Source organism: Leptinotarsa decemlineata, unplaced genomic scaffold, assembly GCF_025532065.1.
Source record: "Leptinotarsa decemlineata unplaced genomic scaffold, Ldec_3_MD MMD2_tig00000035_RagTag_RagTag, whole genome shotgun sequence".
Classification (NCBI taxonomy): domain Eukaryota; kingdom Metazoa; phylum Arthropoda; class Insecta; order Coleoptera; family Chrysomelidae; genus Leptinotarsa; species Leptinotarsa decemlineata.
Genome location: NW_027412540.1, coordinates 18,424,429 through 18,450,406, shown reverse-complemented (window position 1 = coordinate 18,450,406; position 25,978 = coordinate 18,424,429). Strand labels below are relative to the sequence as shown.

At 36.2% G+C, this 25,978-nt stretch overlaps 1 protein-coding gene across 1 annotated transcript; it reads left to right on the top strand.

Moving 5' to 3' along the window:
• Nucleotides 1–391: 391 nt before the first annotated feature.
• On the top strand, nucleotides 392–23,150 carry LOC111509296 (luciferin 4-monooxygenase). Its single transcript, XM_023165010.2, has 5 exons — nucleotides 392–554; nucleotides 8,866–9,386; nucleotides 10,216–10,375; nucleotides 17,497–17,775; nucleotides 22,395–23,150. The coding sequence occupies exons 1-5, from the start codon at nucleotides 444–446 to the stop codon at nucleotides 22,899–22,901; spliced, it is 1,578 nt and encodes a 525-aa protein (XP_023020778.2). The 5' UTR covers nucleotides 392–443; the 3' UTR covers nucleotides 22,902–23,150.
• Nucleotides 23,151–25,978: the final 2,828 nt, after the last annotated feature.

Genomic DNA, 25,978 nt, shown 5'->3' with positions numbered 1-25,978 from the left:
AAATCCTTTTAAAAATAACGGTTTGGTGTTAGGATAGAACTCGAGTAATATTTATTACCACACCAAAGGTTCCAAACTGTGCATTACAAGTAGATGAAATTTAATCAGTTTCATTATATTTCGTGTACAAAGTAACAACGTAAATCCATATTTTTGAACGTAGTTTCGAGGACAACATTCTGAAGTATTTTTAGAAATGAAAAACTCCCAGTTGTCAAAAACTACGTAATTTTCTGTTCACATACATTGTTTATGTTTACAATTTATTGAAGTTTTAGATTTCCAACGATTGTTAGTCATGTGGCTTTCCCAATAATTCGCAGTACTCCAAATGGTGTGAACTACTCTATCAGGACGGATTCGCACGTGTTCGTGGAGATAGTGGTTAGAAGGAGTCACATAAAAGCAGACACCCGAGTGATAAGTTTCATTTGTTATTAACAATGAACAGTGAGGTAATATCGGGTGGACGCAGTTCCTTTGAAAAAGATTTCCGAGGATTCGGAGAGTTTTTCTTCGAACAAGCAGACAAGTTCAGTGATAAAGCTTGCCAGGTGAGTTTTCATTATGTACTGGACCGTGAAGTTCAAGTTTGAGGTTCCACAATGATATACCGTGCGGTCCATTATATATGCATCATCTAAACTTGAATACTGTCATTAATCAAACAATGGAAAGTCAGTGTAAAAAATATTGAATTCATTCAAGAATTGATAATCATTGGAAGTTTATTAGGAGAAATTGGTAATAATTACAAGTTATGCTGAAATAGGGCAGCCTTCATTTATGTTTCTTGGAAAATTCTGAATTATTTCCGTTCCATATATTTTTTCGCCAATTCAGGACAAAAGAAGTTGGTAGTCATCGACCTATAGTGCTCGCCATTAACAGTGATGGCCTGACCAACGTTGTTTTCAAAGAAATATGGACCGACGATGCCGCCAGCCCAAAATCCATACCAAACAGCCACTTTTTCGGGATGCATTAGACGCTCTTGGACATCATGTGGGTTGGTATCGTCCCGAATTCGACAATTTCGTTTGTTCACGTATCGATTCATCCAGAAATGGACCTCATCGCTGAAGAAGGTTTTTCTATGGAAGTTAGGGTCAGTTGCCAACTGCTCCAGAGCTCATTCAGCGAACAAACGTCGTTGTCTATGGTCGTTTACCTTCAGTTCTTGGGACAGTTGAATTTTTCATGGAAAGCCAATGTCACTACGCACAGTTTACCAAGTTGTGGTCTGCGAAAGGCCGAGTTTTTGTGAGCGTCGCGAAGTCGACCTCCTAGAATCTCCTGCACGCTCTCACAGACAGCGGCGCTGATTTCGGCAGATCTTTTGATTTGCTGATGTGGTCGTGTAAAATGGGCAAAGCGTACAGTACGTTGCCCGAACAGAACAGATGAAACAATATAATTATTTGCACGTGTTGTTGAATACTTCATCCCTCCATGGTGACTTGGCAAAATAGACTGATTAAATGGCAAATAATTTGACAGATGTAGCTTGTAGTTGGCTTGTTAGAGAGTTGGTTTTATTCTTGGACTCGATGAGTGACTTATATGGTACGCTCTAAGCGGGTGTGTCATATGAGTAGGATGCCAAATAAGTACCTACTTCCCGTATTCCACGACACCAATATTTATGTCGACCATATCGGTCGAAATAAAAAGCCTATACACCGTTACATGAGGACTGAAAAGAACACATCAGAAATACATCTGAGTTCTCAATTGAAGGTCCGTGAATTGAACATGAATATAGTCATTTTTTGGCTAGACACTAAAAGTAGATATTGAATCTGATAACGTAGTGTTGTTAGGTTGCGACGTTAAAATAATAGAATTTCTATCCGCCAAAGCTTCAGAAGAAATGTTTGGAGAAATATGTGGTTCTAGTGGGTGGTAGTGGTGGTAGTTCGATTCCCGCTTCGACCATATATTTTCCTAGAGAGAATTTATCTGGTTGAAGCTAGGATGATTCTGCAACCGTGTTAGAATCACTCGTTAGTCCTTAGCTCGCACAAGTTTCTCAACTTCTGGGAGTTGTCGTTTGTATGGGGGCGACAGCTGATTAACGGAAACAGATATTCTAAACAGATTTTAAACAATGTGGGAAAAGTGTTTTTTTGGATTCATTTTGCCAGTTGAGGTCATTCAACGTTCACCTATAAAGCCAGAAAATGTGTGTGGTTGGTTGAGTACGAATCAAGATGAATTATCTCCGATATGCAACACTAATTTTTACTTAATTTTTCCTCAAAGGAGTGTGAAGAGTGGATGAGCTTTTGAACCAAGTTACACTGGTGAAAGGTACTGAGGTATCCAAGATATGAATATTGATACATTTTTTGTTCTAGTCGTTCCAGCATGAAATATTCCTAATTCCACCTGACCTGTATGCTTCGGATAAGTTTTTTGTTGAAATATTCATTTGCTCTCGTAACCCCTTAAATTCATCACTAACACCAACAGAGTGACTATCGATATTTGACAATCAATACCATCTTTTATCATTAACTGAAAATAACGAACAAAAAGACCCTGAATTTGAACATAGTGCCAGCCATGAATGGCCGATATGAGACGATCTCCAATTCTCAGGTAGGACTAAATGGTATGTAGTCTTACACAGAGAAGATATAGGTTTGCTAGCCAAACTTCGATGCAATGGCTTGTCGTATCATTTTTGTGTATGGCTCTACAGTTTCCTGAAAGAACTTCTCCTGCAAGTGGCCGTTGATTGATATCTCTCGAATACTTTTACCACCAACGCTGGTGTTCCTCCGGGATCCATATTTTCTCCAACCCTCTTTTTATCGTATATCTCTATCTCTGTATCTGTAGAGTACGGAGGGTGAGTGTGAGCCCACAGCACTTAGGCCACATGTGACCCATTGTACATCCTCTTGAGGAGTTGTCCTCCTTGGTCATCGTCCATCCTGTCCTTTTCAGGAAGGTAGACAGGTCATTGAGAGACATCTCCTTTATATCGGCAGGTGTAGGCCAAGACTCGCCGAACACACACTCTCTTATTGACGATAACTCCGGGCACTCGCACTCCTGACAGTCTCATCTTCCTGTTCACACATCCTGCATAGAGGTGTGTCCACCAGCTCCATATTATGGAGATGTTTCCTTAGTTGACAGTGACCAGTCAGAAATCCTACTGTTAGGCGTAGATTTTTCCTGGTCATTGCCAAATATTTCTTCGGCGCCAGCTTCCCAGGGTCACCCAAGGTGATCCTGGCAAGATTACATCCTTTGGTTTCGTTCCATCTGTTTAAGGATTGATCAGGGATGTAACACTTGACTAGTTCCGCAAGTGTCGAAGTCATCAGGCTGTAGGTCCTAAAATTCTCAGTCCAGCCGCTTCCTTGGCTAAAAAGTCGGCAATGCGATTACCTTTACTCCTGTCGTGCCCTTTAACCCACCTTTGGATAATGTTATTAACTACCGAGGCTTTGGCTAAATCTTGGTGACACTCTAGTACTAGCCCTGAGGTTATACGTTGTCTATTCAAGGCTAATAGGTCTTGTCTGCTGTCAGTGCAGATTGTTTTTTTTTTGCCAGAAATTCCTTTCTTGGTTAATTCTTTTGTGGCGATTGAGATACCAGCCAGTTCTGTTTGGACTACGCTGGTATTTCTTCCCATTCCCCATCCAATTCTTAGGCTTAGTGATTTGGAGTACACTCCACACTCTTAGCCTTCTTTGGTTTTTGAGCCGACTGTGTAAATTCGTATTGCATTTGTATCATCTGCCTCTATGTTCTGCTTTATTTGTATTTTGTAGGGTTTATTAAACACAAACCAGGGTTCAATTGTATCGCTTGTTGCCTACAGCGATACAGTTGACCCATTCCTGCTTCGAGGTTTACACCAACCGCGCGCAACCCATGGCCATTAACGCAACCTCCTTAACGTACAGATCAAGAGGGGTCAGACCCGTGATTAATTCCATAGCCGCGGTTGGTGTTGTTCTCATGGCTCCTGTGATGTTTAAACAAGCCATTCGCTGTATTTGGTATAATCTTTGGATGGCCGTTGCTTGTAGAACTTTCGTTCCCCATGCAATGGCTCCATACCTTAACATAGGTCTTATTATTGCAGTATAGATCCAGGTGACCACACGGGGTGGAAGACCCCATGCGCGTCCCACTGTCCTCCGACATTGCTCATAAGCCACGTATGCTCTTTTTGCTCTACTCTGTAGATGAGAGTTCCATGTTAGCTTCCTGTCGAGGATAGTACCAAGGTATTTTACCTCTTCAGAAGTTTTTTATCGTATATCAACGACTTATTAAAAAAGATAGGAATCCAATATATTGCTTTGTTGACGACAGCACACTTCTCCCGTCATTCCATTCCATACAGGTGATTTTGAATTGCAGTGAAAATAACCAGGTTCAATTCAATGTCACGGAAACCCAGGCATCGGTTTCCTCCAAAGTGATATATGTTTCCGAACCGGATATAATAATGCCAGGACAGTTTCATACGTTTGTTGGGGGTTAAAATGGACACCAATAAGTTTTGGCACAATCATGTCGCTGGAATTGCAAAGGCTGTATCTCTAAAACTTGGAACACTGTTCCGAACCAGAAAACTGTACACACGGTTGATGGTCTGGATCATCGAAGAAAGGTTGGAGATTTGTCTCTCTTTTATAGATACTTTTTCCCTTGGGAGGTGTTTAAGTGACTTGGCACATTTGATTCCACCAAGAGCGATACATATCAGAAATACGCGAAGGAGTGTGGCTGCTCAGCGTTTTGGGGTTCATTTCAGTACACCTCGAACTTCACTGTTCAAGAACTCTTTCATTGGGAGATCTGCGTTTATGTGGAATAAACTTCCTGAGAACGCTTTTCGGAATGAATTTATTCTCCAGCGATTCAAATCCAATGTGAATCGCTACTTTCGCACAAGTACCGCTCGTAGAGCGCCTTAGGGATTTTTCTGTAGTGCTTGTGTTTTGTCCTTAAAAAAAAACCAAAGTATTTGGAAGAGTTTACTCAGTTAGTTTTATATTACAAAGAATTCTATATATAAAAATATTTCTCAAGTGTATTTTATGTGGCAGATAGATTCATCGATTGAGTGATGTTTACGTTTCTCGGAAATGAATGAGTCCTTGATTGGATCGTGCAATATCAATCAGAACATAATTTTCACAATTGCCGCCAACTGAAATTAATATATCTTGGAAGACCTATTATGTGTCTATTATTGAGATAATACAACGTACATTTTTTGAATGAGCCCTTATCAACACTACTTTGGATATTTTGGATTCTAATTTTTGCATATATCCCAAAGGAAACAATATTTTTTGTCAAAGTGTAGTTTGAAGTGATATTCATATTACTATCTATGGAAAACACGTTTTCCACACTAGAACAAAAATACTGTGATGTATTGATTATAATAATGATAAAAATGTCTTTATCATTTCCTCTTTTAATACATTCAAATAAAAATAATCCTTCAAAATATATTTAAGAAAATAAAAGGCGAAGTTCAACTCGGCAGCGGAGAGTGCTACTCTGCTGTTCTTCCACTTAACCCTGAAAAATACCTATGCGTACTTGTTGAATGATACAAAAGAACAATGTATAACAAAAATATTAAAAAATGTCTATACAGTTTTTGGTGAAAGCAGCAGTTTTCAACCTTGTTGTGTGAAAATAATGAATAAAACCCACTGATAAGTCCTGAACTAAAGAATTTTAAGTTGGGTTTTGAGAATTTGGATACTTCCTGTTTTGAAATTTTGTGGACTGAGATTATATATCTTGCAAATCTGGTAACTAATCGATCTCCTGAAGAGTTCAGTTCTGAATGGGGGTGAGGACAATATTCCTCGATGTCTAATATTGACATTATGAACATCAGTGCGGAATGTTATTTTCTGATGAAGATAGGAAGGTCTTCCGTTAAGGATGATTTTATGAAAGAGATTTCCAGAATGTAGAAATCTTCTGTTCTCCATATTCAACCAACCCGTTTCACACATATCTTGTTGGAAATTCTATTTCGCTTCTTTATTAACCGAAGGCAAGAATTTTGTACTTTCTGAATTTTTTGTTTACATTGGTTGGTTAAATTTGGACCATATACGGAGTTCGTATAATTGAAATTAGATAAATCCAAGGTCTCGCAGAGTAAGGATTTCAACCTAATAGGAAGACAATGATGTACACCATATATAACTCGTAAGGATGAGTATGCTCTTTGCACTAATGTATTGACATGTTTTTCAAACCTCAAGTTGAAATCCAATAATACAATAATAATATTTTCATTATTAATTCTGATATATAATCAGATGATTTATAATCAGACAATGATCAATAGCATTTTTAACGGATATACCGAGTTCCCTATTGATTATCTCGCATGTATCATTCATTTTTTGAGGCGAAAAATTTAAATAAATTTCGGTATCATCCGCATAACAATGAATGTTGCATTGCTGAATACTTCTAAGAAGATTGCCGGAGTAAAGAACAAACAGCACAGGACCTAATATTGAGCCTTGTGGTACTCCAGATATGAGTGGAAGACCGTTAGACTCTATGTTGTCAATAGACAACATAAAATAATCTCCTAATAAGCGAATAGCTGTACCCGAAAGCCCTATATATCTCAGAATACCAAGTAAAAGTGTGTGATTAAAGGTTTCAAACGCCCTACTGAAATCCAACAAAATGAGTATAGTATACTGTCCTTGGTCGGTTGCTCTTATGATATCATCAACAACGTGCAGAAAAGCGGTTGTGCAACTGTATCCTTTTCTGAACCCTGATTCAACAGGTGGCAGGATATTGAATTCCGAAAGATGTTCTGTTAACTGCCTCTCCATCGCGCGCTCTAATATTTTTGACAAAGTAGGTAGGATACTGATAGCACGAAAATCTTGATATTCAACAGGGTTTGATTTTTTGGCAGTACTTTAACTAGCGCTCTACCCCAAGTTGCCGGAAAAACACCCTCAAGGAGACAAGTGTTTATAATATAGGTGATATACTCAATTATATGTGGACAGCAAGGTCTGATCAGCCTAATATTTAATTCATCTCAACCAGCTGCATTCGTATTTATATTTGAGATAGTTTCGGCAACAAATAAGTCATTTACTTATTTAAAGTGGAATTCTGTATTAACGAAACGGTTGTGTCTGTAAAAATTCAATAGTTCTTCAGGTGGCTTCAAGTGTGGTGTTGAATTGAGCGAATGATCTGATACTCCAGTGGAATCTTTGACCGCTTTCTCGAAAACAAGTTCTTCACGTTGTGCTAACCAAGTTAGCATTATCAGAAAATACATACAATTTTATCGTCCTTCTTCGGGAGTTTTCACCTTTCACCTGAAAGATATGACAATTTTGATGGAGAACTATATACCCAGGTAGAAAGGTTAAACTTTTTGATTAATCGATAAGTTGCCTACTACGTAAATACAGATACAGATACTTATCTCACCGTTTCGTAGGCTAAACTCTACCTTCTTCTTCAGACTTTAAATAATTCCGAATATATTAGCAGTTTTCCTTCACTGATTCACGTCACTTCCTCTGCAAATGTCAAAGAAGTATTGAAATGTGAAATATGTCAATGTTGTTGAACATTCCATATTTGTATATGGATATTATTCTTTTGCTATTTTGACACTAACCATAAATCTCTTCAAGACGGGTAGCCAAGTACGAGTCATTCCTAAGGAGCTGTTAGACATAGACTTTTCTCTAGACAAAAACATATACGCTGATTCTTTGAGTTTACGATTCTTAGAGTGGGGTTAGAGTGGGGCAATCATTCTCGTCTCGTTCCATTCGATAATCACCGTCTGATTTCTGATTTTGATCCTGTTACTTATGAAAATAAATCATCTCAGTGGATTCAGAACCAAACGAAGAATACAACAAAAAGCGTTTTTAGGTCCGGGTAAAAGGAGTTCATATCGTTCAGGCATGCATGACGACATTTGGATCCATGGGACCATATAACAAAGGCACCATCCACGTGTAAACTCGGAGATTCTCACGGACAAAGTATGATGGGTTGTTTTTCCGGGTTTCGCTCCGTGTTCTGTACTTTTGATCCTTACAAGGATTTTTCCACAACGTTTCGGCAAAGTCTCATTTGCCATTTTCTGGTGATGTCTGGAGTTTAGAAATAGACTAATCCACTCGAACTCTGTTCTTCAATTTATAGGGGTGGTGGTACCATTTACCTGAGTTTCTACCACTGCCTGTGTTGGCCCGATTACACTGGTATTAGTTTGTACACGGTCTTCCATTACACATTTGTCATATTCATCTGAGCGAAATTTTGGTTTCCCATGAATTGTTTGCCTCCATTGACTCACTAGTTATTTCTGTGATTGATTCTGTGAGTGTCATTTGTAAAAATTAGGTATTCATTGAGAGGCACTAATTTTTGTTGTCTATGTTGAACTATTGTTTTTCATGGGAGGTGAAAATTGAAATTAAGTATGGCACGAAACAATGAACAATGGCAGATGGAAGGTTCTCAACGCTTCATAACTGTTAATGATCCGGAATGATTTTTTTCCGTTTTGAGCTGAGATTCAAATAATGAAGTGCTATAGTACGAAGTCAATTTGAATGGCATAAAACCAAATAGTTACCGAACGCCGGCAGTTTTTTTGTATGGCATGGGCGGCGTGGTATAATTATTATGATATACTAATTATTTTTACGTGGGGGTTTTATGTGGTATTAACTAGTAAATTCATCAGACTCGATACTTTAGTCTTTCATTTATTCTCATTTCAGAGAAAACATAAATATGTTTGTACGTTTTTGATTCCTGAACGATGAAAATATACGTTTGTTACAGATTGATGGACTAACGGGACAGCAGGAAACTTATTCTAATGTCAAAAAAAGATCAGCACGTTTAGCGTTGCACATGGAACGTTTAGGAATAGTTCCTGGGGATATCATTATAAGCTGCATGAAAAACTCCATGAATAGCGTGATTCCACACATAGGGACGTTGTGTTTGGGAGCCATAATGTCAGCTGTGGATCCTACACAATCCAAGAGGGAGTGGACCCATTGTGCAAAAATCCTGAAACCCAAACTGATTTTTGTTGACGAGGACGTTTCCGAAGAAATGGCGATGGTTGTTGAATCTCTACAAGAAAAACCTGAATTGATCGTTGTTGGGAAATCAAAAAAATTCAAAACATTTGCAGATTTGCAGACACCTCTACCGGAAGAACAAAAATTCAAACCGATAACAATCAATAACTGTCATTCAACAGCTCTAATCATATTCAGTAGCGGCACAACAGGGTTACCAAAAGGCATATGTCTTTCACATTTCAGCATTATAAATGAAATGAAAAATGCTCTGTAAGTTTCGACTGTCTTGATTTCATATTGAATTCAGATTTTCATGATGTGTTGTTCACTTTTCAATTCGTTGAAGAGAAAATTCATATTCATGAAGAAAAACTTTTTTCATTGATAAAATTCCAGAATAGATCCATGACATCACAGACTTATTTCCGATTGTTCAGTTGATCATCCTATAGTATTTCTTGAAGATGAGGATCTTGAACATTTTATCAACTGATACAATATCTCATCTTTTTTCATTGAGGCAAACTATTGATATAAACAAAAATGTTATAATTGAATTACTACAGAATTAGTATTATATAGATATGACTAGATATAATCTTTCTAAGAAGAGTTCTGAGTTATGAAAAATATTTTGACATGAGTAAAAATAATAGTGTGTTTCAGAAACTGGCTCCACTTCTGAGTAACACTACCTGAAAGGGTTAAGTTAAAAGTGGAGAGTATGGCTCTGTTTTCTTTGTTAAGCAAGAAAACAAAATTGATTTTTTATGCTGTATTCATTATCCGTTCATACCTTCGTCCATTGGGATGTTATTTGCCTAGCTCAACAGGTAGAATTGAAACATGTAGCGTAAAATGAATCTTTTGTGAACATTTCCACAGTAGAACACGCAAGCGTTTCGCTAACCAAGTTAGACTCATCACGAGATGACTATTAGTCGCCTAGTAGTATAATCTGTCTTCCTAACACTTTATGAGAAAAAGTTAAATCATGAAATAATTTCAGATCGAACAATGTACTCTCCTTTCTAATCATTTCTACCGCAGTTGAAAGGTGAAAACTATATTATCATAATTACTATTTTTTTATTTTTAGCTATTTCATTCGTCAACCAGCAGTCAGTCTCAACTATGCAACATTTTATTGGATATCAGCCATTTTGGTGTTAATGTCAACATTTCACTATGGCGGTGCTAGACTCATTCTACCAAAATTTGACGCTGAAGAGCTCCTAAGAAAAATTGAAGAGCATAAGGTAAGAACTAGACATATTACTTACGGATTACTTTTCAGAATTTAGTATTTCTGAAAGAGCATATGAAATTTTCAATATTTTCATCAATTTATTGATACCAATTCTTTGGGCAGTCTATCAGAACGGTAAGTTTGATTAAAAACAGGAAAAATAATTTGCAACATAAGTTGGACTACAAGTAATGTATATTTCACATATTCCATTGAAATTATAAGTTATTCTGAATTTTCAAGAAATTTTTTCTTGGTTTTGGGCACATTCACTGAAAAAGCTGATACAAGGGCTCATAAATCCCTAATCATCATATAATAGATTTGATAAGCCCGATAAGCATCCGTTATTTCCATTATTAGTGCAACCTTGAAAAAATTAATAGCTAATTGTACCTAACAAATGGAGAATACCCATAATCAACATGTTACCTTTGTTTTAAGGTCCTTGTCGTCTGACGCTTTATTAATATTTACTCCAGAGAAAGTAGTAGTAGAATAATATTGCCTTTATTATTTCATAACCAAAACAAAAAACACAATATAACTTATATATTCAACTTACAATTGAAATAAAGGGCGAAGTTCATCGTCTGTAATGAAATACATGACGGAAAATGTTCTTCCACTTAACCCTGAAAAAGGAACAAATAAAATGAAAAACAAAATTAAAACTGTGATTGTTATATATAATTATATTATAATGTAAATACGAATAAACACCTTACATAAAGAGTTTACTTCACATATTTCTTACAAGATATCAATAATTTGATTTAATTTCAGTGTAACAAATAGTTTTCATATTTACTTTTAAACTTTGGGAAATTGATTTTTTTGAGGAGGTTATGGACAGAATTATACTTCCGACAAATTTGGTACCTGAAAGACCGTCTGAACACTTCTGTTTTGAATTTTGGCATTGTAATCATATCGAATATTCAGGTTATGGATGTCCGTACGATATGTGATTTTAATAAATAATAATAATAATAATATAATAAATCGACTTTATTCATCAAAAATAAATTAGATGAACAGGCGGATTATCAGCATAAGCTGTTTTTCAAATCAACCTTACAAAAATATACAATAAAAACTATAATAATAACAAGTATAGAATAGAAGATAAATCAACCAATACAACAATAAACACAATAATAAAAGCTTGATTAAAATGAATAATAATAAGGGTTTTGCAAAAATCGACATACAGAGCACCAATTACCATGATTTAAGCAGAAGTTTCAAGCGTTTTTTAAATGTCATTATCGTGTAAAGTCTGAAGTCACTGGGCAACTTATTATACAGCTTAGCGGAAATATAGGAGAAACTTCGAGTGAAAAGTGCCGAGTTGTGTTTGGGAATGACCAAGACAGATCCATTTCGAGTATAATAATTGTTAGTCTGGGAAAAACTAACAAGTCTATTATATAAATAATCAGGTTTATTTGTTAATAGTAATCTATGTGTATTTGTGAGGATGTGTAGAGTGCGTAGTTTTTCAAGTCTTAACCATCCGGAGTCATCAAACCTACTACTGATGTGATCAAATTTACGTATACCGAAGGAAAATCTCAAACAAGAGTTTTGAATTCTTTGGAGGCGAAGAGAGTCGTATTGAGTAAGTGCAGGTCCATATATGCAATCGCAATAAGATAATTTAGAGAAAATCAAAGTTTCGCAAAGCTTAAGTTTGAGTTGTGTAGAAAGAATGTCTCTATTGGGAAAAATTTGTCTGAGAATGTTATAAGACGATTTACAAAGATGACTGATATGTTTAGAAAATCTCAAATCGGAGTCGATCCACAGACCCAAGTTTTTGCATTCAGAAGTGAAAGGCAAGGCAACATCATTTATGTGGATCTTGATGAGGTTGGAAATAAGGCTCTTTTTAGATTTGGGTCCAAATAACATATATGATGATTTTTTAGCATTCAATTTGAGGTTATGTGCGCACGAGACGTTATACAGTGAATTGAGATCTCTATTTATCAGTTCTTGTGCTTCCAGGTTGCCTTCCGGAAAAGATAAGTAAATTTGAGTGTCATCAGCGTAGTGATGGATATTGCAAAATTTAATACATTTGTAGAAATCTGAGATGTAGATGTTAAATAAGAGAGGTCCAAGAATGGAACCTTGTGGAACTCCAAATTTGGTGTTCAGAACTGCAGATTTTAAGTGATCAAGGCTGATACACTGAGTTCGGTGTTCCAGAAAGCTTTCAATAAGATCTACGGCACATTTATCCAAACCAAAGTGACTAAGTTTATTACATAAAAGACTGCGGTCTAAGGTATCAAAAGCTTTACTAAAGTCCAATAAAACTAGACATGTAACATAATTTTTATCGGTTGCTTTGAAAATATCATCCGTTATGGAGAGGAGTGCGGAAGTCGTGCTATGTTGAGAACGAAACCCAGACTGAACGCTAGTTATGATATTGTAAGAAGTGATGAATTCAATCATCTGATCTTTGAGAATCAGCTCAAGCGATTTAGAAAGGGAGGGTAAAATACTAATGGGCCTAAGATCAGAGTAATGTGTCGGAGAGTTACACTTAGCCAAAGGAATCACAAGTGCATGTTTCCAAGGGGAAGGAAAACACGAGGAAATGATACACGAATTCAGTATAAAGGTGATGTATTCCAAGAGATGTGTTTCCACCAAACGAATCATTCGAAGTGAGATGCTGTCCGAACCTACAGCGTTGCTTCTGATTTTATTTAAAAATTTCTGTACAGTATGTTCGTCAACGGGAGAGAATCTGAAAGAATTTGCAGTGTTCTTAGTTTGGTACTTTTCTAGAAGCGATGATTGAAATTGTGTTTTGTCAGGGAGGGTAGTATTGCAAAAGAACTGATTGATTTCATCTAGATTTTTTAGGTTAGGTGGTAGTTCAGGGTTTGACTTCTGACGCAAGATGTCTAAATTACGTAATGTGCTCCACGTTGCCTTGGCATCTTTCTTCAAAAGAACAAATTGAAGATAAGCTTTTTTCTCCCGACGAATAGCAGATGTCGTATAGTTCCTCAGTTCTTTATAGCTATCCCATGCTACAATGGTTTTAGTTTGCTTATATTTTTTAAATGCGCGGTCCCTTAAAGATATCATCTGACGGATGTTGTACGTCAACCAAGGTGCGGGTGGCTTGGTAACTCTGATATTTCGAAAAGGAGCATGGATATCAAATAGAGTAATGAGATTGTGGTTGAATGTTATTACCATGTCGTCAACGTTATCCAACCTATATATTTCATCCCAGTCAATTGATCTAAGATCAGTCAAAAAGCAATCTTTATCAAAATTTAAAAAATCGCGATAAAAAATCCACTTGACATTATTCTTTTTGGTGCCAAAATTTTTGATAGTACACGAAATGGCCATATGATCTGAGATTCCTTGAATATCAGTAATATTCACATTTGAAATTATTTCAGGATGCGAAACAATCAGGAGATCAAGTAAAGTTTGACTTCGAGGGGTAACTCTAGTGGGGGAAGTAATTAACTGGGAGAAGTTAAAGGTCGAAAGAAATTGATAAACGAGATTGGAACGGTTATCGATTGACATAAGGTTAATATTCAAGTCACCCGCCATTATAAAATAGTCACTCGCAGGTAAAAGATTAGAAACCGTTTCTTCTAATTCATTGAGGCACGTTAAAATATTGGACTTTGGTGGACGATATAATATTCCAAAACAAAAGTTTTTACCCGTCAAATTTACCGAGATCCAGAGCTGTTCGAGCTCAGAGCTGATTTTATGAAAGGCAACATTATAGTTTAAGGTGTTCTTTATATACATAGCTACGCCGCCCCCTCTACCATCTCTATCGGATCTGACAATATGATAAGAATGAATAGCCACAGACTCAGAATCGATATCCGAGTTAAGCCATGTTTCACTTAGACCGCAGATATGGATTTCATGATTTTCTAGAAAAGTCTTGAGATAGTCAAGTCCAGTGAACACAGACCTCACATTCAGATGAACAAAATTGATAAATGCTACCATAAATGATTAGATACAATAAAAAAAATAATATATTAAGGAGAAATATGAAAACAATTGGCATATATTTCTAGGTAGAACAGATATAAAATTTACGATAAATTACTTCGAAGGCTTATTTTTTTTTTGTTGTTTGATTCTAGCTCTCCTTTAGTCCTCTTGGATTTCAGGCGTGTGTTTCGTTCTCCTGCAGCGTCTTTCCTATCTTCCTCGCTCTTAATTATCTTTAGTGGATCGCTTTTTATTTCTTCAACGCTGTACGCTTTGTTGTCAACTAATAACTTGCCTTTCACGATTTTTGCCTCAATTTTATTTTCCAATGCAAGCTTCCAGTAATCTTTTATGGTCCTTTGATTACTGAGTTCCTCTTCGGTAAGATCGTTACTAATGTAAACACCTGTGCCCTTTAGCTTGAAGGCATTCTTCAGTATATCACTTTTTATTTTATTGTGAAGTAATTCAAGGAGAATAGGCCTCACTCTATCATCAGCTAAGTAACCAATACGAAATATATTTCTGACGTGAAATTCTTCAATTTCTATGTTTAGCTTATTATGGATAAAATCGGATAAAAACACGAAGGTGTTCTCGTTATTATTTTCTCTCAATCCGTGGATGAGAATATTGTTATTTTTATACCTTCTTTCAACCCTGAATAGTCTTTCTTTTAGAAATGTGTTTTCTTCCTTGAGGTCGGATATGGATTTTCTAAGTTCTTCAGTGTCTATTTCATGAACTTTCCTCAAACTCAAAATTTCAGTCTTAATTTCATCATTTTGCTTTTTTATTTCAGAGTTTTGGACAGTGACTTTCTTTATTTCAGCGAGGAGATCACTTAAACATACTTCCTGAGGCATAACTATGTGTGTGAAGTGTATATTGAATCTTCGGTATAAAAACTGACGGTGGTGTTTTATATTCAGGAGTTAAAAAGTGCCACTGATAAGCTGCGAAGTTTTTATACGTGGTTTTGAATGAGAATCAGAATCAGGAAATAATTTGAAACATGCAATGAATAAGTCTGGCTCTTACATGTCACAAGATACTCGAACGGGAAGATACTGAATGGTTCCGCTGAGTCTTCAGCTATACAATGAACTAACTTTCAAGTTTTATAGACACTTAATTCACGAGCAATTTGGACTTAGTTAGGAGCGCATTTTAGCACACACACGATCACGAACCGTCACACCTTCCTAAGAAGGTGTGACGGTTTTTTGTTACAATTATTTTATGGAAAAACAGACAGCGTGAAGTAACCTTCTTTTCTCCATGTTCAGCTTATACGAGATCTTGTGTCGCCAACCAATACTGAAAATTAACCTAAGGTATGAGTTTTGAATTTGAACTGTTTGAATCTTATTTTTGTATTGATTGGTTAAACATGGGCCATAAAGATAAAGAACATCCGCCTAATTGAAAACTAAAAGCACCAAAGATTCACATAAGGACTTTTTCACACAACAAGGCAGAATATGTCGGTTTCTATAAATGATTTCCAGTGCAGAGTAGGCACATCGTAAGAGTTTATTTACGAATTTTTCAAATCTCAGATCTACATCCATCAAAACACCAAGACATTTTGCTTCACTAACAATATCTAGTGGCTCATTTCGAATGCAGATATTCATAGAGTTATTCATTATGGAACAGTGAAAGCTTGAACCATAATCATTACATTTGATTTACTAGGGTTTATAAATGAACAGTGGTCCGTTGAAAATTCAACACATCTATTTATATCTGCATTGCTGGAAAGCTGTGGTGTACTTGAGTATCATCAGCATATAAATGCACCTGACCAGTGTGAAGATCCTGTAGTAATATGAGTGTATATATAGAGAACAATAAAAGGCCGGGTATGGATCCTTGAGGTACCTCTAATTTAAGATATAACATATCTGATGTATTCCTCTAACCAACCAGTTGCTGTCTATTTTTCAAATGGTCCGTCAATAATGCAAGAGCGTTGGCAGAAAAACCATTATAGTCCAAAATGCCCAACAAAAGATTGTGATTAATAGTGTCAAACGCCCGGCTGAAATCTAGTAGGAGTAACACCGTACATTTGTTTTCATTTATTGCTTTCATTATATCATTCGCAATATGTAGAAGGACGGTTGAACAGCATATAGTATATACACCAGACAACCGATTGCATTACGATTTTATGTTTTTGTTCCTCTTATGATTCAAGATAGATTCATGTGCTGCCACATACAATTGTTTTATCATTCTGGCAATAACTTCAAATTGTGTAATTTCAGCAGCTTCATTAACTTCTGGCGGAGTTGAAAACATTTTTCATTCTCTGACTACATTTTCTTTTAAGTATTCAGTAGAACAGTTTATTCGACTGATTATTTTTGACTGAAGATACATAGAAACCCTGGTGTTTGACCCGATTCGCTTTTGTTTTGCCAAAAAAATCTTGACGCGAGGAATTAACCCAACTTTCTACCCATGTTGATAGATGGTGCAAAATCGGAATCTGTGGGTGGGGCGTATATTGTCCATACCTTTATTAATGGACCATGATGTAAACAAAATGTTTCACTTAATATCAATTTATTCCCAAAGCATGACTGCATCGACGAAAGATACATTCGTACCCGAAAAAAAAAAAAATTCGAAATGAAATCTTTGAATATTCATCTCTCCCAAATACCTACACCGTAGGTTCTGGTTAATTCCTGTCGAAAAACAACAACTTTTCTGGCTAATATCACGATGAATACAGACCCACAGACCGGTTTCAAGGTATTACCTCTCGTTAGTGCAAAAAAGATCCGGCCCAAACAGCAAAGTGTCCGCGACTCGACTGCATGCATGAAACCTACGTCTAATAGATAGATTGTTGACTAGTAGATTGTTGACTAGTAACAGCTCTATCTCGTGAACGATGTAACGTGACGAATGTACTCAGCACATCTGTGAATGAAATACTGAATTTTTATCTTGATTTTTATCTATGGTTGACATATTGGAGTGATGAAACTAGTGAATAAATTTTACTTGTCGCTAACACTGCATAATATTTATCAGTTCAAGTGGGGAAACTAATAATTTTTGAAGGAAGAATATCCACGATTTTGATTATTTCCATTTTTTTTTCAGATAACGTTTATTTTCATGCCACCATTATACACATTCAATCTCACAAATGTAAAGAATTCTGAAAAATACGACACTTCTTCATTGCGCATTCTCGTCATTGCTGGATCTTCGGTCAGTCCGACGCAATTGATCAGAACAAAAAAATTGTTCAAATACTCCTTAGTCGCAGTAGCGTACGGCACCACAGAAGCGGGCGGTTTCATAACTATTACAGGAGATAAAGAATTTGAGGACAACCATAGTACCATAGGAAAACCAGTGAAAGATATTGATTTGAAGGTGAGCAGATAATTATTATTTTCTACCTTAAACATTTTTCTATTATGCAACAGCAGATGTCTGACGATATCCGGAAAGTAACCTTCCCTATTTCCAAGTTGTGATCAGCCCGAAAAAAATAACACTAAAAAAATTGAGAATATGTGAAAAATATAAAGAATGACGTACAGCGTTTCAGAAAAAAAATTCACATTTTCTTTATTGTTCTATACTAAACTGTCAGGTAATGAAAATCTAATACTTTTTTCATTTGAAAATTTATTCGATTCTGCCTACATTAATAGTGAAATATGCCTTCTTGAATTTTTTTCATAAATGTATTTACGATTTTATTTCCGATACTTTTACATAGTTGAAACAAGTATATAAGTCTACTTGGAACTATAAATCTAAATGATTCATCAATATTAGTATGTACCAACTAAAATATATTCCAAAAATTGTTCCGAAAAAAAAATAACACAAGAAAAATTGAGAATAAGTGAAAAATATAAAGAATGAAGTAGTGTTACAGAAAAATCTTTCACGTTTTCTTCATTGTTTTATACACAAATGTCAGGAAATGAAAATCTGATACTTTTTTCATTTGAAAAGTTATTTGGTTCTTTCTGCATTAATAGGGAAATATGCCTTATCGAATTATTTTTTCATGAATGTATTTACGATTCTATTTTCGATACTTTTACATAGTTCAAACAAGTATTTAACTCTACTTGAAACTATAAATGTAAATGATCCTTCAATATCAGTATGTACCAACTGAAATATATTTCAAAAATTTTTCAAAAAAAAATAACACAAGAAAAATTGAGAATAAGTGAAAAATATAAAGAATGAAGTAGTATTTCAGAAAAATCTTTCACGTTTCCTTCATTGTTTTATACACAACTGTTTGGTAATGAAAATCTGATAACGTATTCCAAAAACACTTTATTGTGAGATTTTCACTAATTTGTTTTACAAAAACGCAACACGTGTTTCGCCATACAATGGCTTCATCTGGCGTATCTTTCAACTGATACTTTTACATACAATCTGATACTTTTTCCATTTGAAAAGTTATTTGGTTCTCCTTGCATTAATAGTGAAATATGCCTTATCGAATTTTATTTTCGATACTTTTACATAGTTCAAACAAGTATATAACTCTACTTGGAACTATAAATATAAATGATCCCTCAATATCAGTATGTACCAACTAAAATATATTTCAAGAATTGTTTTCAAACTGATTTCATATACTGTTTTATCAGTAAGAATCGCAAAATATATAAAAACAATTTTTTCATGATCTTCAGGGTTTCAAATTTTGTTACTCAATAGTTATTTTATGTCGGAGATTTATGGGTTTCACTAATTACTGAATTTAATCAGAAATTTTACTGCGTTTGAATAATATTCGGTTAAAACAATGCAAACAAATTACTGGAAACGTTGGTAAGTTCTGTTTGTTTTCTCAAAACCTTGAACATTTAAAAACAATCTCTTGAAAGTGAATTTTTCATATTTTGAAAGAGAATTTATTCGCACAAACTTCTTATCACTTTTCTATCAGATAATCAGGCCAATTAAAACAACAGCAATAGTTATTTCAATATTTAGAATGAAAACGCGGTTTTCTTCAGATATCACATAACAGTTATTCAATTGGCAGTCTCCATACACTAAAAACGTCATTTCCTTAATTTATGAATGAAAATCTTTCTGACAGGATATATTTTATCATCATTGATAAGGTTGTTGACTGTGAATTGTTCTGAAAATTAGAACGTACTTTGTGATAAATTGTCATAATATAGAAAAACACGTTTCCTATTCCATACACTTGTCAACATAAAGGTAAGATGAAAAAATCACTGTGAATTTAAGATTCAAGTGAATTTCAATTCATGAAAGTTTGTATAGTCGAAGAAATTGAAATAGCGATGGAATTGGACGAAACTTCAATGAGAATCGTCTGGTGTATTCGACCCTTCACCGCAACCCGTAAGGGTTTATTGTGGCTAACACCTATTCGCACTCGATCTAATGAACCCAGCTTCTTGACGAAGCCGATTAGTTTGTATGGTGAGTGATCTTTCAGGTTAGATGGAAAGAGTACGGCTCTGCCGAACTCTAAAAACCTGATTCGGTCCCCAGAGGGGCAGGCACAAACTATGTGCTATGATGTTTCATCATTTTCCAAACAGAGGCGGCACACACTGTCTTGTGACACTCCAAGTCTGTGCATATGATGATTCGAATGACAGTGACCTATAAGAAGTTCTGTTAGATATCGTAGTTCATCCCTACTGTAGTCCAACAACTGTTTGGTATCAAGCTTCGAAGCGTGAATAAACGCCTTGGAGATAGCCAATCTTGGAAGATTCTGCCAGAAGTCTATACATCTTTTTGCCATCCAGATGTTCAATCTTTGTTTGGCAAATGACAGGTTCTTGTCCGATGAAGTTGCTTGCAGCACCCTCATTGCCTTTAGGTCAGTACGGCCAGGAATCTAGACCAGAGACAATCTGTTGAGTGTTCCTATCGAGGAGAGTCGTTTTGGCAATTTGTTACCAATTTAGACGTTGCTGGGTAGGAGCCAAGAGCTTCCAACGCCGCTTGACTGTACGAGAATATTTTTATTGATTTGTGTATGAGGTTGGATTCTTCCAATTTCTCCGCACACAATTCAATAGCGTAAATTTCCGCTTGAAATACAGTCGCATAGGTCTGTGAGCTAACACCTATCTGCTTTTACTATTTCCTTCTCCCGGAGGATCCAGTCCTCTTTACTCGGGAACAGTACTTTATAAGCAAGTTCGTAGTTGACAATTGGAGGCATAAAGTCAGAGGTCATTTCCAGAGTGCTGTGACTTCCAGTATCAACGAACAGTCAGTTGCACTCTGCATTCAATTTATTTATGCAATTGGCAACGTGAATAAGTCTATATGCAGTCCATCTAGCTTCTATTTCCAGAAAAATGTAGAGTGAAGGTAGATCTAGAAAGCCCTCCAAGGCCGCTGACGGTGTGGTACTGACGGTACCACTGATAGCCAGACAAGCCTGTCTCTGTAAGCTAGAGAGCTTCGCCTGGGTCGTTTTCTGTAAAGTCTTCGGCCACCAGGCAATTGCACCATAATTAATCATTGGTCTGGCAATCATCACATGAATCCAATGTATTTGTTTGGGACCTAAACCCCAAGTTTTATCACAAATCCTCCGACATGTCCATAGGGACAGTCTGGCTTTGTGTAAAACTTTTTCCAAGTGAGCGTTCCAGGTGAGTTTTTTTATCAAGAACAATGCCAATATATTTCACCTCCATTCCAAATGGAATGACCTCACCATTGAGGGAAAGTGGCGTTAGATCGTCCACCTACTGATGATGGGGAGTAGAGTGTTATTTGAATGAATTAAAATAAAACAAGAAACGAAACTTTTGAATAAATATGTCATCATTATTTCAAATTCGAATCCTCGATCTGACTTGCTCCACAAATACTCACGAGATAATTTATTGATAATACGGGGGTGGTACCAGAAATATTCGGCCCAAGAAAGAACACACAAAAATTTTAGGAAACAATCTCCTTGCAGCTCTATACACTTTTCCCAGCAATATTCAATAATTTCGATACAGTTTTTATAATAAGAACTGTCTTGCTCCTCAAAATAGTCATTAATTGCCGACATCACTTCTTTATCGATGAAAAATCTTTGAACAATGAGCGATTTTCTCAAGTTTGTGAACAAAAAATAATTTGAGGGGGCTAAATCTGGCGAATAGGCTGCACGAGGTAGCAATTTAAACTTCAATTCGTTAATTTTGATCATTGCGTTAATGCGTTTGTGAACTGGTGCAGTGACTTGATGAAACAACACTTTTTCCTTAGCCAAATGTGGTCGTTTTTGCTTGATTGATTTCTTCACTTAAATGTTGCAATGAGTTCGTACAATATTCGCCGGTAATAGTTTTACCGTTTTGAGGATAGTCAACGAAAAGTATCCCAAAAAGGTGATGCCATGACCATTCCTGCAGATGAAACGGTCTTTGCTTTCTTCGGAGCCGGTTATCCCTCTTGAGGCCACTGTTTTGAGTGTTCTTTTGTCTTGGGTGAAAAGTGATGGATCCATGTTTCATCCAGACGCAAATATTCTACTTTATTGCTGTGAAACTATGCTGAACACTCAACTGAAACGTCTTCATCACACTGTTTTTGTCAAAGATCGTTCAGTAGCTCTTTGTGAATTTTCTTTGCAGTTTCTGGAGCCGTCACCTCATTTGATCGACCAATACGATGCTCGTCTTGGCAGCTCGTACGGCCTCGTTGAAACTCTGCTACCCAATATTTTACTGTTGTGAACGAAGGAACAACTACCGCCATCTCTAGGTCAGACCGTGTATTTCTGAGACAATCTTCCTAACCGCTCTGCAGATCGCTTAGAAACAGATATATGAGCACTGCGTTTTTCGGAACATTCTGAGATTTGGGCACATCATGTCAAATGGAGCAAGTTATGCTTCTATTTCTAACATTCCGTCTGATATCTTTTACATTTTTATATCGTGATGACAAACTCCTCTCTATTTTTTTCGAATATTGTAGAATGTTGTTAACTTTCAAATATTTTTCAGATAATTGATCCAGCTACTGGCAAATTGTTGGGACCTAATCAAAAAGGAGAAATTTGTATAAAAAGTTTGTATGGAATGACTGGCTACTACAACATGGACTCATCTCCTTACTTCGACGATGAAGGGTTCATTAAATCTGGCGACTTAGGCTACTATGATGACAATGGTTGCTTCTATATTGTGGAGAGAATCAAGGAAATGTTCAAATATAAATCGTGGCATGTGGTGCCATCTTTTGTAGAATCGATTCTAATGGAACATCCAGCAGTGTTGGAGTCTGGCGTTTTTGGACTACCACATGAGGTGGATGAATACCACCCCGCAGCATGTGTAGTGCTCAAGGATACTGCCTCGGTTGATCTCGATGAAATTCAAAGTTTTGTATCGAACAATGTTTCGGAATGGCAGAGGCTGAGAGGTGGCATAAAAGTGGTGGAAAACTTACCAAGGACTCCCAGTTCGAAGATTCAAAGGAGCAAATTGGCCGAACTCTTCTTGAGTTCCTAGTTTCTAGACTTGATATTTAGTTCATGAAATTAACCGTGATCGTATTGATAGAACCAGTATTACACTTTTTTATATAGTTGTATTGTATGAAGTGCAATATTGATTGAACATCCAAGTCCCAAACATAATTGCCATCTTGTATATATTAATTTTGAATGTTTTTGTGTGTACGTACTTGATTTGTCTATTGTTCATGACAATTTTCACGAATAATGAATTATTTTTTCAAATAAAAATGGAATCAAATTATTCCTCTTTCAATAATTTCAGAAATCAAGAAGAACCACCTGACGACATTTGAATAAAAATGCTATTTTTCAATGTAATAAAAAATGTTGGGTACACAAGTTTGAGAGATCAATCTATTGGAATTTTTTAAAAGTATTCTCCAATAAACAGGGTATCCAGTGAGCTTAGAGAACATCGAACTAAAAAGTTGAAAATATATTTTTAAATAAGCTTAAAACAATAACGAACTAAAAAAATATTTGAAAAATATTTTCAACTTTTTGTTCGATGCTCTTTAAAAGCGTATTTTTTAATATTTTCAAACTATATTTATTTTATATAAACTTTGGGATCAATCACCCGTATATTGTTTAGAAAAATCACCGTTTGTTTGAAGGTGATTGACAATGTTTCGTGATGAATTTCACTAGTTCGGACTTCCATTGTCTACTATATAAAATGATTTGAAATCCCTGAAACAAGTAAAAAAGAATAATTAAAAAGAATAGCTGAAGATAACAATTATATTAGGCAACAGGTTTATTTAAGACAGCAGGAGCGCAAAGGAGGGTTACAAATAAGGCAGCAAGCGCGCGTGTTAATAAAAAAAATACTTTTTTCGAATGATGAAATACATGTAAAGTGAGTTCGAATTATATCAAGGAGGTTAACAGCGCCATCTGCCCGCAAATAGATCAAGTAATAATGTCGATATATCAAGGTGGTTCCGTACAGCGCCATCTGCCCGCGAATAAATCAAGTAATAATGTCGATAATTCTGTTAAATTCAGATCCTGAGCTTGAGAGTTACAAACAAACAAACATACATACTTACAGGTGAAGCTAATAGAAGCGTGTTAAAAGCGTGTTAAAAAAGGACTGAGATAATTTGCTCCACATATTCGAATTTCATCAGAAATGTTCTCTTGAAGAATAGATTATTGTGCTAGTATATAACAATTGGGCTGGAAAGGTCGTAGGCTAACATTGAAAAAAAAGGTTTTTGATAAAATTTGATTTTATTACTCAATACAGTTGTCTTCAAGGGCACTACAACGATTAAGTGGTCTCAATACCATTTTATAGACTCAAAAATAAGCTGCAGTTATGACGATTACTTCTTTATCAGCTTTCCATTGAGCACTCTCTTGAGGTCTGGAGAATACAGTGGATGTGGAAGCAATTCATACAATTTTGCCATCGTTTTCATAGATTTGTGACACGGTGCATTATCTTGATGAAACAGCATTTTATTTTTCTTCAAATGGGGTTATTTATCCACGATTCAGTCCTTCGATAAGCCCTATAACGCTATGTAATAGTCGCTGTTGATGGCTTTTCCTTGTCAACATAGTCGCTGAATATTATACCATGCGCATCCCAAAACACTCATACCATAACCACGCCTGTCGAGAAATTTGTTGCATGACGTGTTCTCAATCACGTTCGAATTCAAAGCTAAAGGAAAATTATCAAGAATGCAATTAAATGATAATACTTTCGTTTTTGAGAGCAGATGACATTATGTAGATCAGTAGTGTTGGTTTCGTGCCATAATATTATAGTGTCGTCAACAAATAAAATAAATTTACCCTCTGTATCGATGGTAGTCAAGTCGTTGATATAGAGCAGAAATATGATAGGTCCGAGTACTGAGCCTTATGGTACTCCTTCAGATATGTCAGAAACATCAGATACTGTTGTATATTTAACCGTTTGACTTCTACCCGACAGATAAGATTCGAGGAGAATCTTATGATTAACACAGTAAAATGCTTTAAAGAAATCGCAAAAGACTGCTGCTGTCATCTTTCGTCATTAATATTACCAAAGACATCATATAAAAATGGAAATGTGGCATCATGAATATTTTTGTTTGACTGAAATCCAAATTGTTTGTTACCAGTTGGTATTAACCCATACAACGTTTCTAAAACTCGAAATTTCGACTTCAGTTTTAAAATTTACAGTTTTAAGTCGAGGTGATTGAAGTGGCATTAGAATACGCAGAAAACTCCACTGTAGCTACAATAACTAGATCGTTTGGATGCGGAGATTTATAATGTTTCTACAAAATAGGCTGATACCTTACAAATCAACACTGATGGAGAATGAAACATTGACCTTGTAGTTCGAAAGATTGAGCGCTGAGTTAGGTTAGGTTAGGTCCAAAGTGAGTGGGTTTATTCGATACTCCACCGCAACCCGCATGGGTTTATTGTGGCCTACACCTATTTACACTCGACCAAATAAACCCAGCTTCTTAACGAAGCCGATTGGTTTGTATGGTGAGTGGTCTTTCAGGTCATATGGTAAGAGTACGGCTCTGCCGAACTCTAGGAACCTGATTCTGCTGTTTCATCATTGATGAGGAAGTCGAATAGTCAAGGTGCAAGATTTCCATCTTGCTACCCGCGGCAACCTTCCCATATGAGGGTTTTTGCACATCAGCTACACCTGAAGATGCCTTAGATTCAACCGTGCAGGGTTTTTTCGCCTCTGGTTTTGGTGAATCAGCACTTGAGCGCAAACGTTTACTAACCTGCTCATGGGGGGGTTTGTTCCTCTACTTGAGACAGATTCTGCGTACGCCGCTCAAAAATTTGGCGCAATGCTGTTTTATAAGGTACCCAGCTCTTGAGAAGACGACTCAGTCGTTTCTTGGCTGCACCACCAAACTTTTTTTTTTGGTTCATTTATTGGATCAGGAGTTGGAGAGTTGGGAAGCTCTCGCTTCTGATCTGAATTTACAGGAAGGTCATTTGGAGTCGTAAGCTCAACACCCATCTCCTCTGTAGGGGGTTAATATAACCAGCAGGGTCCATCGCACAAAGACTGAGCGATGGGTA

Coding starts and splice junctions, on each gene's coding strand:
- LOC111509296 (XM_023165010.2), top strand. CDS start 444: ATGAACAGTGAGGTAATATCGGGTGGACGCAGTTCCTTTGAAAAAGAT. Junction 555..8,865: donor TCAGTGATAAAGCTTGCCAG/GTGAGTTTTCAT, acceptor CGTTTGTTACAG/ATTGATGGACTAACGGGACA. Junction 10,376..17,496: donor GAAAAATTGAAGAGCATAAG/GTAAGAACTAGA, acceptor TTTTTTTTTCAG/ATAACGTTTATTTTCATGCC.